Here is a 20186-nt window from a genome sequence, read left to right as displayed (position 1 = left end):
CTGAGCCCCCTCCTCTACTCCCTGTACACACATGACTGCGTAGCACAGCGGAACAACAACACCATCATCAAATTTGCTGATGACACAGTAGTGGTGGGCCTGATCTCTGCCAACGACGAAAGGGCCTACCTGGAAGAGGTAGAGAACCTGTCACAGTGGTATCAGGAGAACTGCCTCTCCCTGAACGTCAGCAAAACAAAAGAGATGATTGTGGACTTCAGGAGGTCGGGGGTCAAAGACTACAGCCCCCTCAGCATCGACGGGGCACCGGTTGAGAGAGTGAACAGTTTCAAGTACCTCGGAGCCCACATATCCGAGGACTTGACATGGACCACACACATTGACAGTGTTGTGAAGAAGGCACGACAACGCCTCTACTTCCTCAGGCGCCTAAGGAAGTTCCAAGTCAGTCAGAAGATCCTTAGGAACTTCTACTCATGTACAATAGAGAGCATCCTGACCGGCAACATCACCTCCTGGTTTGGGAATAGCACTGCACAAGACCGTAGCAGACTACAAAGAGTGACACGTTCAGCCGAACGCACAATTGGAGGGGGGCTTCCCACCCTCCAGAACATTTACAACAAGCGGTGCAAGGGGAAGGCTAAGAGAATTATTAAGGACTCGAGCCACCCGAACAACTGCCTCTTTGAACTGCTGCGGTCAGGCAAGCGATACCGGAGTCTTAAGGCGAGCACAGAAAGACTCAGAAGAAGCTTCTATCCCCAGGCCATCAGGCTGCTAAACGAACAATAATCGCTAAACGAACAATAATCACTATGCAACAACCATCAAATGCACACAGCACACACACCCACACGCACACACTCACTCAAACAAACAACACACTGCAGCACCCACTCTCCACACTTTAGATCACACAAACACACTTACACTTTATATTTATTGATAAAGGATTTGCACTACAACTCGTACACCTACTGTGAATTGTACCTAAATTGCACCTCGTCCCATTTCTCCATTTCTGCCTTGCACTATATAGTATTGTATATTAGTACACTGCACAGTATTGTATATTGTATGGTAACTACGTCTATTCTGCATCGAACATTGTACATATGTCTAAACTGAACACTGTGACCTAATTTTTTTACTTCTAATTTTACTATGTTATTTTATTTCATACTTATCTTGTCTTGCACAGTCTCTGGAGCGCAACAGTAAGAAGCATTTTGTACAAAAGTATTCTGTACTTCTGTATGACAACTATTAAAGAAACTTGAAACTTGAATTCGAAACTGGCCCCTGTAAATGTCCTAACCCAGTTGTACAATAAAGACCAAGCATGGCTTTGTCAGTATTCCAATGTACAGTGCCCCCCCCCCCTACCCAACCCCCCCCCCCGGCCCCCCCCCCCCACCTCCAATGTACAGCCCCACCCAACCCCACCCCACCTACCCAACCTCCTCCAATGTACAGTTTCTATGTCAAATGTATGTCAGTATTCCAATGTACAGTGTGTGTGTCCCCTACCCAACCCCCCCCCCCCCCACACCTCCAATGCACAGCCCCACCCCACCTACCCAACCTCCCCCAATGCACAGTTTCTATGTCAAATGTATATACACTCTTTTTCTGGATTTTTTTTGTATCACAAACAGTACTGTATTTGCAAATCTGGTATGTCATAAATGTATAGATGTAGCAGTACTGTCTATCTGTATGTCATGTGTGTCATATGATGAATTGAAAATGGGGGACCCTGATGGAAACAAGACGAAAGTCTTTCTCTGGTCTGCATCCTCTTAACAATTGTATGTATTGAGCCGTACTGTACTGTACCCATTCTGCAATCTGTTAATAAAGTTTTCAATCAATCAATCAAAACCAATCAGAGAGGGGTCTGCAGAAATGCAGCTACGGAAAGTAAAGACGCCGGCGGGCGTGGGAGTCGTGACGTCATGACGTGTTGTTGTGGAGCAGGGGGCGGAGTCGGACGTCACGACGTCGTGTTGTTGTGGGGCAGGGGGCGGAGTCGGACGTCACGACGTCGTGTTGTTGTGGAGCAGGGGGCGGAGGGAGGAGGGAGGAGGGAGTCGCACCCGGAAGGAACCCGTGAGAGGAAGGAATGATGCTGCTCATCTTTCTGCAGGAACCACTCGGGATATATAATTATTAATACTAGTTAGCTTGATACCAAGACCAAGCGTTCAGAACAGTATTGACTTGTCCATCTTGAAGGCTGGGAGACTGAGCCGGACGTGGAGACAGCCAGGTGAGAGCAGACAGGAGCTACCTCACTCACCGAGCTCAGCTACCAGGCCTCCCCCTCCTATAGCCCGGGTGTAGAGACACGGTCTGACCGAACACACCGGCGGGGCTTCAGGAGACAGGAGTCCGCCGGCTGGTCGCTGCTTTCAGACAGCAGCGTGTCGTCTAATGCCTCTTTTAACACACTGTCTCTCTCTCTCTTGACATCATTGATGTCATGGTGGCAGCAGACAAGGCGAGCAACCATGAACTGGAGAGTCTGGACTGGTCAGATGAACTCAATGGTACACTGGTTGAAGAAACTTGGCTTGGCTTCAAAACCAAATTTTCATCAATACTAAACAAAATGGCCCCCCTAAGAACCACCAGGGTAAAAAATCGCGCTGAGCCATGGATGCACACTGAAATACTGACCGCTATGAAAGCCAGAGACAAAAAATGCTCTGAGTTTCGTAAAAGTCAGTCAAAGCTTACCAAAAGCACGAGCAGTGAACTCCAAGACCACGTGACTGAACTCAAACTAGAAAGAAACAGACTAAGAAATGACGTAAACTCCATGATCAAAACTGCAAAAAAAAATTTCATCAATGACAAAACCGAGGAAAACAAAAATAAACCACGTGAACTTTGGAAATTACTCAACAATCAACTAGGCTGCAGTAAAAAACTCAAAACCAGGTTCTCAAACATAAACATAAAGACGGACAACACGCTCATCACAGACAAGCTGGATGTAGCCAATTACTTAAACACTTTCTTCACAAACATAGCCACAACACTGGTAAACAAACTACCCTCCCACTCAGGGCAGTATGGGGTAGAACACATAGTAGCATACTACATGAACCTAGGCGTCCACAAAGACGACTTCAAACTGGAAATAGTAACTACAGATGAGGTACTCAAAAAACTGAGCGCCCTCCAACCAAACAAGGCCACTGGCCATGACAACATCCCCTCCAAATTCCTCAGAGACTCAGCAGCAGCCATCACCCCAGTCATCACACACATAATAAACCTCTCCATAAAACAGGGACACGTCCCCAAGGACTTCAAAATTGCGAGAGTAACACCCCTGCACAAAAAGGGCAGCAAATTAGACCCGGGTAACTACCGCCCTGTTTCTATCCTTACATCCATCTCGAAAGTCATGGAAAAAATAGTATACGAACAGATCGAAAAATACCTCGCGGAAAAAAATCTAATCTACGAATTCCAATCTGGCTTCAGAACATCCCACTCCACTGACACATGCCTTCTCTACTTGAACGACCACATCAAACAAGAGGTGGACGCGGGCAAATACTGCGGCATGGTCATGCTGGACCTACAAAAGGCCTTCGACACTGTCAATCACACCATTCTGATTGACAAGCTAAAAGCAATTGGTTTTGATAGTTTATCAGTGAGCTGGATACAATCCTACCTGGAGGGGAGGGAACAGATGGTGGAAGTAAACGGTACCCTATCCCCCCCCCTCACAGTGAGCTGTGGTGTTCCACAAGGAAGCATACTAGGACCGCTACTATTCCTAATTTATGCAAATGACATGTCGTCAGCTTGTGACTGCAACTTGTTCCTGTTTGCGGACGACTCAGCCCTGCTGGTCTCTGACAAGAACAAGTTACAGGTTGAAAAAGCCCTCAGCTCGGAACTAGGCAAAATCTGCATATGGCTCGCCGACAACAAACTATCATTACACATGGGCAAAACAGAGTCCATTCTCTTCGGTTCAAATAACAAACTCAGCAAGACTGACGACTTCTCGGTTACAGTGGGTGACAATATTGTCACAAGGAAAGATGAAATTACCTACCTGGGTTCCATCCTAGAGGCTAATCTTTCCTGTGACAAAATGGCATCCAATGTAATAAAAAAAGTCAACCAACGAACGCGATTCTTGTACCGGATCTCCTCTCTGGTAAACAAGAATACCCTGAAGACTCTAGCAGGAGCACTCATTCAAGGGTACTACGACTATGCTTGCACCTCATGGTACCAAAGCACCTCAAAGGCACTAAAAAACAAATTACAAACATCTCAAAACAAGCTAGTCAGACTACTACTTGACCTGACTCCTAGAACCCACCTCACCCCTGCCCACTTTGACAACCTAGGATGGCTTAGAGTAGACGACAGAGTACAGCAACTTGCAATGGGCCTGGTCTACAAGATACACTACGCGACCAAGGTACCCATGTACATGTCAAAATACTTCCCAAAGGTCAGTGAATACCACGATCACAACACCAGAGGGAGCTCCACAAATCATGTAAAACCCAGATTCGGCTCAAACAAGGGACTAAACACGTTTCGCAATTATGCCACATCAATGTGGAACGCCCTGCCTAAAGCTGTAAAGGAATGTGAATCACTACCCACCTTCAAAAACACTCTCAAAAAACACCTACGTGAGACTGCAATTCGAAACTGGCCCCTACAAATGTCCTAACCTAGTTGTACAGTAAATGACCAAGTAAGGCTTTGTCAACATTCCAATGTACAGTGTAAAATGTGTGTGTGTCCCCTACCCAACCCCCCCCCCCCCCCCCACCTCCAATGTACAGCCCTCACCCAACCCACCCAACCCCACCCCACCAACCTCCTCCAATGTACAGTTTCTACGCCAAATGTATATACACTCCTTTTCTGGACACTTTTGTATCACAAACAGTACTGTATTTGCAAATCTGATATGTCATAAATGTATAGATGTAGCAGTACTGTCTATCTGTATGTCATGTATGTCATATATGTTATGATGAATTGAAAATGGGGGACCCTGGTGGAAACAAGACGAAAGTCTTTCTCTGGTCTGCATCCCCTTAACAATTGTATGTATTGAGATGTACTGTACTGTACCCATTCTGCAATCTGTTAATAAACTTTTCAATCAATCAATCAAAATGAATTGAAAATGGGGGACCCTGATGTAAACAAGACGAAAGTCTTTCTCTGGTCTGCATCCTCTTAAAGGGGTTATGCACTGCTATTCCTAGCACTATTTGGGCAACTTTACACACTTCCTGTGAGTCTATGTAACACATCTGTAATTTTTATTCCAAAAATAATCATTGTTTTATATTTCTAATCTTGTACTCAAAACCAGCATTTTTCAGCCTCATGAAAGCAGGCTATTATTGGCTTGGCTCCACCCATACTAGCAGAATGCTTTGAGTGACAGCCACCCACCAAATAGCTCCGCCCATCTCCCCGTCAGAGATTAGGTTTCAGGTTACATACAAATATGGTATGTCATAAATATAGAGATGTAGCAGTACTGTCTATCTATATATATATAATATGTTACCATGAATTGAAATTGGGGGACCCTGATGTAAACAAGACGAAAGTCTTTCTCTGGTCTCCATCATAGCAGTACTGAGCAGTACTGTAGCAATACAAATATGGTATGTCATAAATATAGAGATGTAGCAGTACTGTCTATCTATATATATGTTACCACTATTTGTAAAAGCCACAACCACGTTACCATATTTGTAATAATGTAAATCATTGTGTCGTTGTACATATTGTGTATACACCGTTAGAAGCTAACATAGCTTAGCTTGGTAGCTATTGTGCTAACAACATATCCCGACGTCCGGCTCGCTGGCCGGCATGCACGCCCGACACAAAATGGTTCTCTCCTCTCTGTACACCCCCGTCCCCACGGGTACCCTGCCGGGGAGCCCATGGACGTGACAACGGCGGCAGCCGTAGGGTGCTCGAGCCCGCCGTAACGCTAGTGGTACACAATAGCTATGAGCTAACTAACGCTACGGCCGCCGCTGTTGTCGCGTCCACAAGCTCCCCGGCAGGACACCCGCGAGAACGGGGGCACACAAGGAGGAGAGAACCACCCCAAATCGAGCACTCATGCCGGCCGACAAGCCGGACACCGCGGTTGTTGTTAGCACAATAGTAGCCCACTGTGATGCACCGAGTGGGCCACCATTGATCAACATGCAGCGATGTGTAGCTTGCATGATGCGTGTGCAGTGCTTTGCCACACAGGTCTGAGAAGAAGACCTGCACATGATAGCAACCGGGAGCGTGGCGGAGCATTCAGCCTGCTGGCTACCTAGATCCACTTCAACCAGCCGAGCGTCGGGAGCTCCAGCAGCTTGTCGATGTGCTAATAGCCTGGAGCCAGCTACCGTTAGCTTGCAGAGGCTCCAGCACACCGACAAGCTGTGTAGCCAGCTACCGTTAGCTTGCAAAGGCTCCAGCACACCGACAAGCTGTTTAGCCAGCTACCGTTAGCTTGCAGAGGCTATTAGCACACCGACAAGCTGTGTAGCCAGCAGGCTGAATGCTCCGCGACGCTGGTTGAAGTGGATCTAGGTAGCCAGCAGGCTGAATGCTCAACGACGCTCCCGGTTGCTAACGCCGGCCCCGGCTGGTGCTAAGTAGCTAGCGATCGCTCCCGAGTCCCGAGAGCTAACGCCGGTCTGTCTGTCGAAGACCGAGGGAACCGCATCAGGCTTCAGCTGATTAGTGATCTTCTGGACAAACCTTCCACCCTGCAGGTAGCAAGAATGGAGGCGGGCATTACTAAAACCACAGAGCCAATCACATCACTGTGCGCTATAAACAGCGCCCTGTGACGTGCACCAGGTCGTCAAATCAACATGACCTGATTTACTAGAGGCAAAGAGGGGATGGGCTGTAGCTGAGGAATTCGCCAATATAGTATTTAGGCCCAAAAACACATTGATACGAACTCCTATTACTATAATACAATGCTAGAGACTGAAAAATGACATTTATAATGCATAGCACCTTTAACAATTGTGTGTATTGAGCCGTACTGTACTGTACTGTACCCATTCTGCAATCTGTTAATAACATGTTCATTTACATTTACATGTTCACTCATTCATCCATCCAGACCATGGAGGTACAGTATTAGATCCAGACCATGGAGGTATAGATCCAGACCATGGAGGTACAGTATTATATCCAGACCATGGAGGTACAGTATTATATCCAGACCATGGAGGTACAGTATTATATCCAGACCATGGAGGTACAGTATTATATCCATGGAGGTACAGTATTATATCCAGACCATGGAGGACAGTATTATATCCAGACCATGGAGGTACAGTATTATATCCATGGAGGTACAGTATTATATCCATGGAGGTACAGTATTAGATCCAGACCATGGAGGTACAGTATTATATCCATGGAGGTACAGTATTAGATCCAGACCATGGAGGTACAGTATTCTATCCAGACCATGGAGGTACAGTATTATATCCATGGAGGTACAGTATTATATCCATGGAGGTACAGTATTATATCCAGACCATGGAGGTACAGTATTATATCCAGACCATGGAGGTACAGTATTAGATCCAGACCATGGAGGTACAGTATTATATCCAGACCATGGAGGTACAGTATTAGATCCAGACCATGGAGGTACAGTATTAGATCCAGACCATGGAGGTACAGTATTATATCCAGACCATGGAGGTACAGTATTATATCCAGACCATGGCGGTACAGTATTATACAGCATTGGGGTTTGTGTTCCAAAAGGATCCATGTTCTCTCTGCCTGGCTGTGTGTTTGAGATGTTGTCTCTAAGCTGAACGGTGATTGCTTGTGCCAGCTGTCATCGAGACAGGAGTTTCAGTTCTAGAGAGTTACAAGATTAAAATGTATGTTTTATTTTATTATTTATTTGACCTCAAATGCATAAAGGTCTTCAAAAGTATTCCCAGAAGTAATTCCAAACAATATTTAAAAATAATCATTGGTCGCCGTCGGTGACGAGATGGCACGAGTGAAATGTACACAGGGGGGGGGGGGGGTGTGTTCAAATATTTCAATACGGTTATATTGACTTTTAGAAGACGTGACCTTTTATACAGCTATGGTAAAAAGATGTATACTGTATGTCTGCTACTCTCTAGAATCGAAGTATAGCCATGTATTGGGATGTTTTCAGTACAGTTAGGATTACCTTTACCAAACGTACCTTGTTCCTATTGTAATAGATTCCTTCTTGGCTACATGTTGCCTGTGCTCCACTGACGGCTCTGCCAATTAGGCGTAACAACAAATATTGTTTGTTTCCTGTCGGTTGTCAGTTAAGGCCATGGGTAGGTAGGGAATTTATTTTATTTTTTATTTTATTCTTTCCCATATTCTTTTTATGGATATGGAATTTCTTTATTTAATTAAAATGTTCACGACAACATGGATGCATGTACTCTGCCAGCATGTTTAATATCCATAACACTAAAGGTTTGACTAAGATTTCTATGAAACTGACTCATAAAATATATTGGGTCGCACCTAAATCGGCAGGGTCGGTCGGCAACCGGAAACAAACCATTGTTTTTTAGGCCCTACAACTTTTGTCCCGCCCCCTAATCTTGTCACGTTTTGTTCATTGGGCAGAAGCTCAAACACTCCGAGTCCAGTTCTATTGTCCGTCGCTAAAACGATACCTTTGGGAAACCTAGCGACCGGTCCGATGACCCTCTTCCTCCTCCTCCTCCTCCTCCTCCTCCTCTTCCTCCTCCTCCTCCTCCTCCTCCCCTTCCTCCTCCTCCTCCTCCTCTTCCTCCTCCTCCTCCTCCTCCTCTTCCTCTTCCTCTTCCTCTTCCTCCTCCTCCTCCTCCTCCTCTTCCTCCTCCCCCTCTTCCTCCTCCTCCTCCTACTCCTCCTCCTCTTCCTCTTCCTCCTCCTCCTCTTCCCCCTCCTCTTCTTCCTCCTCCTCCTCCTCTTCCTCTTCCTCCTCCTCCTCCTCCTCCTCCTCTTCCCCTTCCTCCTCCTCCTCCTCTTCCTCCTCCTCTTCTTCCTCCTCCTCCTCTTCCTCCTCCTCCTCTTCCTCCTCCTCCTCTCTTCCTCCTCCTCCTCCTCCTCCTCCACCCTCCTCCTCCTCCTCCTCCTCCTCCCCTCCAGCATGCGGTGACTGAGGCTGACGCCTGAAGCCCCACAGCTGGTCCAGTCAGGGTGGCAGCAGCAGCCGGCGTGGATGAAGGATGAAGACTCCGGTGCACAGGTGCCGGGACGTAGAGCACGGCCGGCACGCGTCGGCGGGGGGCGGGACGGCGGGCTACCTGCAGGCGGAGCGGCGCATCCCCGTCTCCAAGGACATCATCTCCTCCTCCTCCGCCTCGGCCTCGGCCATGTGGTTCATCGTGGACTCCTGTGGCATCGCGTGCGCCGTGATCACCTGGCTGCTGGTCTTCTACGCCGAGTTCGTGGTGCTGTTCGTGATGCTGCTGCCATCCAAGAACCTGACGTACGGCGTCGTCAACGGGACGCTGTTCAACAGCCTGGCCTTCCTCGCCCTCGCCTCGCACTTCAGAGCCATGTGCTCGGACCCTGTGAGTAGGAGCCCGGCTCTCTCTCTTTCAAGTGGCATCTTAAACGTAGGGCTGGGGGCCACATGGCCTAAAAATAAAATCTCAGATTTATTTATTTTTAAATACGATTTTTATCGATTTTTTTCTCTCTTGAAAACTAGAACCGCCTAGGAAATCATTCAAATAAGCTTTGTTTTTATTTGACAAAAAAAAAATTATCAAACCAAGATGAATTTCCCTATTGGGATTGAAGTGCAAACCTAACTTTCACCAATCTTCACGTAAAAAAATATATATATAATAATATATATATATATATATATATATATAAGGTTACTCTTGATCAAACAAAGATGAATGTCCCTATTGGGATTAATAGTGCAATAATTGCTTTTTCACCAAACTTCACTTAAAACAAATAAAACGTGCCTCTTGATCATCAAACAAGAATGAATTGCCCTATTGGGATTAATAAAGTGCAAATCTAACTTTCACCAAACATCACTTTTTGTAAAATAAAAGGTGAATCTAAAAAAATATTTTTTTTTTTGAAAATCGATTTACATTTTTCAAAATCGTCCTAGATCATTCATTCGAATTAATCGAAAAATCGATTAATCGCCCAGCCCTACTTAAACTATTAAGTTAAGTTTATTAATCCCCTTGGGGAAACTTAAGTGTCATAGCAGCAGGGGGGGTTACAGGTAGGATAGGTACATAGATAATAGAATAATAGATCATAGAACAAAGTGCAAGTAATAATGCCAATAGTGATAACAGTTAGGGGTGTAACGGTACACAAACACCACGGTACGGTACGTACCTCGGTTTTGAAGTCAAGGTTCGGTGCGGGTTTTCAGTACAGTGGGGGAACGTTTGGCTTTCCATGTTCCACTCAGGGGCGATGTAGTGTGCAGTAACTAATTGTACTTGTAGGGCTGTCAACAAATATTCTATATTGAAATTAATAATCGACTTATAAAAAAAAGTATAATAATTATATTAGATTGTGAAAAAAACAGCCCCCGGTGGGCGGTTGCGTCTCTACATTTCGTAGCTCCATTTCTGCAGACCCCTCTCTGATTGGTTGAACTCCATTTCTGTAGACCCCTCTCTGAATGGTTGAGCGAAGCCCCTCTCTAAGGTACGTAAGGGAGGTGCGCGTAAGGTTATCGAGGTCGACAACTAGCTCAACTGATTCGCCGCCTTGCTGTGGATCCTGCGGTGCGTTGGTGACAAGTTCGAGTCCCTTAAATTTTTTTTTTTTTAACGTGCATTCTTTCGCCGGTTAAGTTTAGGCATGTTAAGTTTAGGCATTGTTTCGGAGTTGGTTAAGGTTAGGCATTGTTTCGGAGTTGGTTAAGGTTAGAAGGGTTAAGTTTAGGCGCTGTTTCAGAGTTGGTTAAGGTTAGAGTTTGTCTTAGAGCATGGCAATATTCTTTCGGAGTTGGTTAAGGTTATGGTTAAGTTTAGGCATTGTTTCGGAGTTGGTTAAGGTTAGGGTTAAGGTTAGGCATTGTTTCGGAGTTGGTTAAGGTTAGGGTTAAGGTTAGGCATTGTTTCGGAGTTGGTTAAGGTTAGAAGGGTTAAGTTTAGGCGCTGTTTCGGAGTTGGTTAAGGTTAGAGTTTGTCTTAGAGCATGGCAATATTCTTTCGGAGTTGGTTAAGGTTATGGTTAAGTTTAGGCATTGTTTCGGAGTTGGTTAAGGTTAGGGTTAAGGTTAGGCATTGTTTCGGAGTTGGTTAAGGTTAGAAGGGTTAAGTTTGGGCGCTGTTTCGGAGTTGGTTAGAGTTTGTCGCAGAGAATGGCAATAGAATGCAGCCTATTTCCGCACTGCAGCTCTCTCGCGCTGCCGCGGTCACATGGGCGTAGTGGCCAATCAGAGAGGGGTCTGCAGAAATGGAGTTCAACCAATCAGAGAGGGTTCTGCAGAAATGGAGCTACGAAATGTAGAGACGCGGTACGGTCAGGGACCGAAACTAGAGAGCGCCACCCGCCATTTGCGCTCAGTTTTTACTAGGGTTGGGCACCGAGAACCGGTTCTAAAAAGAACCGGTTCCTAACTTCCGGTTCTGGAACCGGAAGTAACATGTTTGCATTTCGATTATTTTTTTCGATTCCATCCTAAATGCCCGCACTAGTTTGTTTTCTGGGGGTTGTAATTACTCCTCCCGTGCTCCGCTCGTGCTCCGCTAGTAAAAAAAAAAAACACCAATGAAGAAGAACATCCTCTTGGAGTAGTCGCAAAACAAAACATGGAACAGAGGAAACGCCGTTCGAAAGCTTGGCTTCATTTCACGTTAATAAAGGACGGGTTGGCACAGTGCAACACCTGTGACAAACGTATTTCCAACAAAGGAGGATGCAGTTATAGATAAAGTTATAGACTACCAATTGCTAAAACGGTGTCAAATCTGTTCATAGTTGTTGAACGCTCGCAGCGTGATGCTCATTCTAACGTCAGCCAGCCTGGAGCGGCTGCTGCTGCTACCAGCCAGCGACCGCAGCCAGCTGGGTAGTTTCTTCAACCGCAACGCGACACCCCATTCACTTTGGCAGCAAGGGGAAAGCTGTCGAAGGAGCGAGTTGCAGAGTGCCACAGAGAGTAACTGCTTATGTGGTGAAAAGGCTGCATCCCTTTTCAGACGTTGAATCGCCCACATTTTGGTAAGCAATAAGAATAACGTTAAGCTAACTAACTTAGCATGGTAGGGTAGCTACTAATAGTTATCTACCCCTGACCTAACGTTACAGTAACAGTTCAGGTTTAACTGTATTGACAGATTTGTCTTTGGCACGTTAATCGTTATGTCTCTCTCGCTCCCTCCCTCCCTCTCTCTCTATATTTCTCTCTCTATCCCTCCCTTTCCTTCATGTAAATATAGATACATTCACGTTGTCTTATCACTGTCTGTCACTGACTAGCAAGTCTTAGTGAGGCTGAGAAGTGAGAACAGCCATACATATATAAAAATGCATTTGTGTGATGCAAGTCAATAGATGAGATGAATGAATGACCCAAGCGAACTTGTGAGTTGAATGCAAATAAGAGTGACACAGAGGTTACAGGGTGTTTCTGTGTACTGTATATCTTATGTTTGTTTTGTGTTTGCAGGGCTATGATCCATTCAATTAATCCAAAGTACACCCCCCCCTACAAGGGACTATTTAGCTAACACATTGATCCCATCTTGGTACCAGGTTGAAAAATCTAATCTAATCTCTCAGCTTAGTGAGGTCAACCACATCTTACTTACTTAATTTATTAAGTTAAGAGTTTCATGTACATATGTGCCTTTTCAGTTTACAGTTACAGTTATTTAAGTTTGAGAGACGGCCCGGCAGCTCTTTGTTTTTTAGACTGACTGCTGCCAACTTGCAATGTTATTTCAGCAGGTTTCAGTTTATTAAGTTAAGAGTTTCATGTACATATGTGCCTTTTCAGTTTTACAGTTAGTTATTGAAGTTTGAGAGACTGGAGCAGGGGGAGAGACGGGAGCAGGGGGAGAGGGGAGCAGGGGGAGAGGGGAGCACACACATACAAACACACAAATACACATACACACATACTGTATGGTGGACTATGACAAGAGGCAAACCAAGCTGGCACATGCCAAGGCCGGAGACGCCTCCCTGCTCTTTATTTAATTTGTCAAACATGACTGTTTTATTTTGTTTCATATCTCAACACCCACCTGGGCTGCAGCTCTTTGTTTTTAGACTGCTGCCAACTTGCAATGTTATAAGAGTTTCATGTACACGTGTGCCTTTTCAGTTTACAGTGTATGTAAAATATATATATATTTTACAATATATATTATGTGAATAATATGGAAAAAAAGGATTTTTCAAATAAATGTTCTCCTGCGAAATAAGCTGTGACCTGTTTTGACCTGCACCTCAAAGAATCGGAATCGAGAATCGTTTAGAACAGGAATCGATAAGGAGAATCGGAATCGGAATCGGTCAAATCCAAACGATACCCAACCCTAGTTTTTACGCTTGGCGCCTCCCACTGAGACGTCTGAGCGCCGTGTGGCGCTCAATCAAATAGTCATGTGAAAACCGAAAATCATGATCCAATTCTTTAGCGGAGTTCTCACTCGCTGTCTCAGCAGACATGAAGCGCGCACCGCGCACTGCTGCTGCTACCCCCTCCCCACCTGTTTCTGTATGCTGCATGTAAACAGAGGCTATTGCCTCCGAGTCACCGTGACGTTAGTTAGCACTTAGCACTGCTGCTCCTACCCCTGTATGCCTGCATGTAAACAGAGGCTATTGCCTCACTGTGACGTTAGTCTAGTCAGTGTGGGACCTTCGTGAGATAACGTTAGCTACCGTTACAAAATGACCCAGTCAACTATTCACTTAGTTTAATACATGAGGCATTGTGTAACGTTATCCAGCCGGCTAGCTACGGATAGCTCCCGACATCAACAAATCCTCCAGCAATAGTCCAGTGCATAATACCTCCATTGGCTAGGTAACTAGTCACTACGAAATGTCGCAGTAAACTAAATAGTTCACTGAGGCGTTGTCCCAACGCCATCCAGCAGTAGCTACAGATAGCTCCTGGCATCAATGTCCTACATAGGGATGCCCCGATCGATCGGCCACCGATCGTTATCGGCCGATAATCAGTATAAATATGCGATCGGGGAATTCCGATAATTAGTCATATTCGCCGATCGCGGAAACTGATCAAGTGGATATCTCACTCGCTTGTCTCAGACGCACAGGACCTGCAAACTGCTCCTCCTCCCTAGCCCCGCCCGTACCCGTGTAGAGTTTGTAAACACAGAGGAGGCGGACCTCCTCTGCTGAGTCTAGATAGTGCATTCGACCTGAGCTAACGTTAGCTACCTAGCTATCGTTACTGTTTAAACAAAATTACCCAGTCAACTATTCACTTTTAGTAGGCATTGTCTAACGGTATTTAGCCGGCTAGCTACCGATAGCTCCTGATATCAACAAATGCTCCAGCAAGTCTTGTAGTGCATGTTGATACCTCCGTTAGCTCGCGTTAGCTGACGTTAATTCACTGTTCAAAACGAAATGTCCGATTGAACTAAATAGTTGTCTTAACGTCATCTAGCCGGCTAGCAGTAGCTACAGATAGCTCCTGATATCAATGTCTTATAACATTGATTGAATGCGTATTCGAGCTGAGGGCTTGCTGAATGTGAAATGACCAAAGCACTTAACGTTACCAATGGGGTCCCGCTGCAGCGCCGGAGAATCCTTTTGCTCGCTATCTGCAAACAGCTCCACTGTCTGTGTGTACAGTGGAGCTGTTTGCAGATAGCGAGCATTTTGACTTGTTGCGTGGTGGCGATGTCTCGCAGATAATACAAGTACAAGTCTAATTATATAATATATATATTTTATAAAAAAATAAAAAAAATTTATATAAAATAATTTTTAATTTCTTTTTAATCAAAAACTATCGGTATCGGATCGGTATCGGCCGATATGGCTCACGACGATCGGTGATCGGTATCGGTGGCAAAAAACGTGATCGGGGCATCCCTAGTCCTACAACAACAACATGCGTATTCGAGTCCCTGGTTTACATCGCATGAGTGAGGGCTGCTGACTAGGGTCCAGGTGCAGCGCCGGAGAATTCTTTTGCATGCTGAATGTAGCGTTTAGGGTCCAGCTGCACCCCCGGAGAATCCTTGCTGGAGCTGGAGGCCACTCGAGTATACACACAGACAGTGGAGCTGTTTGCAGACAGCGAGGTGGCGATGTCTCGCAGATAACACAATCACAAGTATGATTATATAATATATATATTTTATAATAAAAAAAAAATGATATAAAATAATAATAAAAAAAAATGTTATCAAAAAAAAGTTGGCAGGTAAGAAATATGCTTGGCGGGTAGATTCTTCCCATCTACCCGCCACTGGCCGGTGAGTCAAAAAGTTAATTTCGCTCCCTGGGTACGGTACATACCTCGGTTTTGAAGTCAAGGTTCGGTGCAGGTTTTCAGTACAGTGGGGGGAAGTTTGGCTTTCCATGTTCCACTCAGGGGCGATGTAGTGTGCAGTAACTAATTGTACTTGTAGGGCTGTCAACGAATATTCTATATTGAAATTAATAATCGACTTATACAAAAGAATTATAATAATTATATTAGATTGTGAAAAAAACAGCCCCCGGTGTGGGCGGTTGTTAGTGGTTAACAATAACATACCGTTGTATTCGTTCGGTACGGTACACACTGAAATGGTTCGGTACGGATACGTGTACCTTTACACCCCTAATAACAGTAGTAGCAGTGAACAGTAGTGAGTGGCAGGATTCAACCAGACAGTAGTAATGGTGATGTGATGATGGTATGTTCCAAACCATAGTAACACACTGCACCAGAGTCAGACAAATCATGTTTCTGTGTCTATTAACTCATTGAGCGCCATGCTCTTTTCCCATCTGTACTGCCTGGCGCCAGCTTTTTTTTTTGGAAAATGTTCGCGATATTTCATGATCTTTGCAGAGCTATTGTATATTCTATATTATAGCTATGGAGACAATAGTATGGCTCATTTGACAAACACTGTTTATAGTCCAACATGTAAAAAAGCGTTTGTTTCTACATACCCTCGTTCGTTCACAATCCCAAAATAAACATTGCCCGTTTAAAAATAATCCAGGCTGGTTTTCTAGATCGTGAGATAAAGTGTGTTTTGTGCAGCGTATGCGCAAATCTCGCGGCTGCTCGCTTGAAACCTATATTATTGCCAGGTCAAAGGTAAACACATTACCTTGTTTCTTCACAAAGCCGGGGGGGTGGGGGGCGTTTATCCGACACTGCGATCATACAAACGCATGTTTTATGATGGAGTTTCGGTAAAGTACAGGTAAAATAGACGTTACCTTTGGTTTAGAGGTACTCCATTTCTCACTTCGAGTCCAAAAGTGTCTTGAATCAGAACAGGATCAATACATATAACGTTAGGTAGCCCTCATCCGTCTTCTTCATCTGCTCGGGCCAGACTATAGACGGAGCCGAATGGGTTGTTGATTAGCAACATAGTCCAACATCATAGTCTGGTGGAAACGCATCATCATCATCTATATAATCCGTTTTGTCTTCTTCTTCATAATATCCAATAGTTTGCTCGCCATTGCATTGCAGGGCCCTATTCCCCGTACCTGGTTCAACTAAGTCGATCAAAAGTCCCATTAGCCAGATTAAATTAACCCGATGTTTGAAACCAGGCTTTCCCTGTTCCTCGAACGCTGATTCAGTCTCGTTAATTTGAACCAGACTTGATACTCAGGATAATTGCGCGCGGCCGCCTCACCTGAAAAGACAGCAGGTGTCAATAGCAGAAATCCTGATTTTCTAATGACATTGATTGATTGATTGAAAACAATTGACCTGATGATGTGGACGTGACTTGAGAAAACGAATGAGCAATTGCAAGCCTTTGACGTTTTGATGAATGAACTTGAGAAAATGCATTTAAGCACTGTTGTTATCTGATGATGAACAAGATGGTGATGAACATGACTGGTGTCACTGGTATAAACCAAAGGTTAATCAATTCAATGCATGTATGGATGATGTCCGAAACGGATTAAAACCTGATTAATAGTGAAACTGTATAGCCTCCAAGCCTCTCTGACACGTTATTTCGGGGGTCGCGCCTTGAAAACCATGTATTTATATAGTACATGATACCTAAGCACATACAGTACAAATATCCTCATAAGTATCTATTAATTCGTATCAATTAGATACTCTTTGGGCTTGTTTTTATCTACTTATTCTGAAAGAGTTGAACTCATTCGATTATTCATACCATTAAGCCTACTGCCAGCAGGCACATTTAAAGAAATATAATCTGATTGATTGGGCTAATGAGGGACTTAAAATGTGCCTATAGATTATGCATTTAACGTGTCGGCGAGGCTATTGAGCCGTACTGTATTGTACCCATTCTGCAATCTGTTAATAAAGTTTTCAATCAATCAATCAATGCCGTTAGAAAATCAGGATTTCTGCGACCGACACGTGCTGTCTTTTCAGCTGAGGCAGCCGCGCGCACTTATCCTGAGTATCAAGTCTGGTTCGAATTAACGAGACTGAATCAGCGTTCGAGGAACAGGAAAAGCCCGGATTCAAACATCAGGTTAATTAAATCTGGATAATGGGACTTTTGATCGACTTAGTTGAACCAGGTACGGGGAATAGGGCCCTTGTTCACATCGGCCCAGTTTTGCTCATCACACTGATATGAAAAAAAGCACTATCATGGTCACCGATATATTGATCCATTGACCTAATCAGATCCATAGCTTTTACTGAACAGTATAGATTTAGACCATCAGTTTAGGGTCATTGGAGAAAGAATTATTGAGCTATGATGTGTTTTCCTCCATTAGAGAGATCTAATGGAGACATCTTATGTGTTAGAAATGCAGCAATTTAAGTGAGTTTGTTGTGATTTCTGACATGTCACACATGGTTCTTGTTAGTATTGGGGTAATTCCCCAATACCAATATAGTATTTTAGCCTGGTATCGGTGCCTCCCTAGATGTCATAAATCAGGGCAAAAGAATAACATTATAATAATAATTATAACCTAAAGGTTTATTGGTGGAATTTCTCTTCAGTGTGCTGTGTATGCATGCATGAGGTGCACACACACGCACACATACACACACACACACATACACACACACACACACATACACACACACACACACACACACACACATACACACACACATACACACACACACACACACACACACACACACACACACATACACACATACACACACACATACACACACACACACACACACACACACACACACACACACACACACCAGGGTTTCCGTTAGAAAAAATTGTTGCCGGTCTCCGTGACCTGCAAGATTTCAATCTACCGGACAAATGAGATTAATTCCGGTCATAGTTTATTTAGCTTTAAAACAATTGATAGGCAGGCTATATAAAGAATGTCATCCTCAAGGCATGTAGATTTATAATATTATTACTTAAAACTAGGCTACTTTTGCGTATACAGTCATTAATATATTCCAAATAAAATAAGTCCCTCGATACTCCGTGCTGCTGCTGACTTGAAATAAAATAGACCGCGTATGTGGACAGTCGGTCCGACACTAAACAGCAGTCTGTTATAATCACATTTTTATGAGCTAACGAATTCCGTTATATTGGACATTTGTATTAATTATATCAAGCGAAGAACTGAGAAAGCAGAGAGACGGCAACATTATCGTGGTTTGCGTGACGACTCTCTCCACCTCGCAACGACTTATTTGCAAAGAGTATGGCGCTGCAGGGCAGCTGTTCAGCTGTTATTGGCTCTTTTCTGGGAACCGCACAACAGCGCCCCCCACCCAACATTGGCTGAAAATGGCTGAATTGGAGTACTGCTGGAATATTGCATTGTACTGCTGGTACTGCGGCTCTACAGCTTCAGAAAAGTCCGCACACCCAGCACTAAGCTCTCGCCGACAACGTCGTTGTCATTATTAGAAGCAACGAGGAAACAAATGTAATGATCGTTTCGTTCATCGCATAGGCTATTTAATTTTAGCCTATTTTAATACAATTCAAATAATCAAATTGTGCTTAGACTCAAACAGATTTTGCCGGTAAAATACCGGTAATTACCGGCTAACGGAAACGCTGACACACACACACACTGTGTAAACAACCTGTAGACAAACAAGCTAATTGGACATCATGGCCACTGTTTATTTTGCACCGAACAGATACATTATGTAAACCGTGTCGTCGTATGTGTTGTAAACAGATGTGATTGTGACTCTTATTATTATTATTATTATTATTATTATTATTATTATTATTATTATTATTATTACACAACTAGTAACTACAGCTAAATACATTCATTCTCATTTGCACCCCACCCCACCCTACCCTAAGTTTTGTACCTCATCTCATTTCTGCATTGTACCTCATTTTACTCTGTATTGTATATTGTACTGTATATATGTATATTGACTGAACATTCCTTTAGTTACTTTTTACTTACTTCTTAATTACTTTTTACTGTATGTAGCACACTCTCAGGGGCTCATACAGAAACAAGCATTTCATCATAAAGTATTTTGTTGTGACAAATAATAAAAAAAAACTTGAAAACTTGAAACTCTTAGTCTACTAATTGTAATTGTGGACTAAATGATTAGTGTTAGTGTTGACTAAGTCCAAACAAACTGATTAATTGATTAAACAACTATGAGGAAGCCTTAGACATAACCATTGTAATGCAAATTCATGGTTTCTTATTGTTTGTCGAAATCACAACGTTTTATAAAGTTGTATGACATCCCGTTATGTTGATCGATCACAACCTTTTATACGGTCATATCACATTACATTGATCACAACTAGGGATGTTCGATATTGGCTTTTTTACCGATATCCGATATACCGATATTGTCCAACTCTTAATTTCCGATACCGATATATGCAGGGTTCCCCCCCCCAAAAAACACAACATTATGCATACTTTTCACAATAAATAAAATAAGAATTTGTTCTTACTTGCTTGCCTGGGTAAATAAAGGTTAAATAAATGTAAAAAAATATATATAATTTTTTTTC

The 20186-nt window shown here is 43.9% G+C and overlaps 1 protein-coding gene across 4 annotated transcripts in view; it reads left to right on the top strand.

Moving 5' to 3' along the window:
- Nucleotides 1–2088: 2088 nt before the first annotated feature.
- The window catches only part of zdhhc3a (zDHHC palmitoyltransferase 3a), a 61313-nt gene continuing 43215 nt past the window's right edge, over nucleotides 2089–20186 (top strand). For all 4 annotated transcript variants that reach the window (XM_084335971.1, XM_084335968.1, XM_084335970.1 and 1 more), the window contains exons 1-2: nucleotides 2089–2236; nucleotides 9160–9587. In XM_084335971.1, the coding sequence (XP_084192097.1) occupies nucleotides 9240–9587 (348 nt within the window). In that variant the 5' untranslated portion in view covers nucleotides 2089–2236; nucleotides 9160–9239. The remainder of the gene's footprint in view (nucleotides 2237–9159; nucleotides 9588–20186) is intronic.

The sequence above is a fragment of the Notolepis coatsorum genome (assembly GCF_963971535.1).
Source record: "Notolepis coatsorum genome assembly, chromosome: 19".
NCBI lineage: Eukaryota > Metazoa > Chordata > Actinopteri > Aulopiformes > Paralepididae > Notolepis > Notolepis coatsorum.
This window is presented reverse-complemented; position numbering and strand designations above follow the sequence as displayed.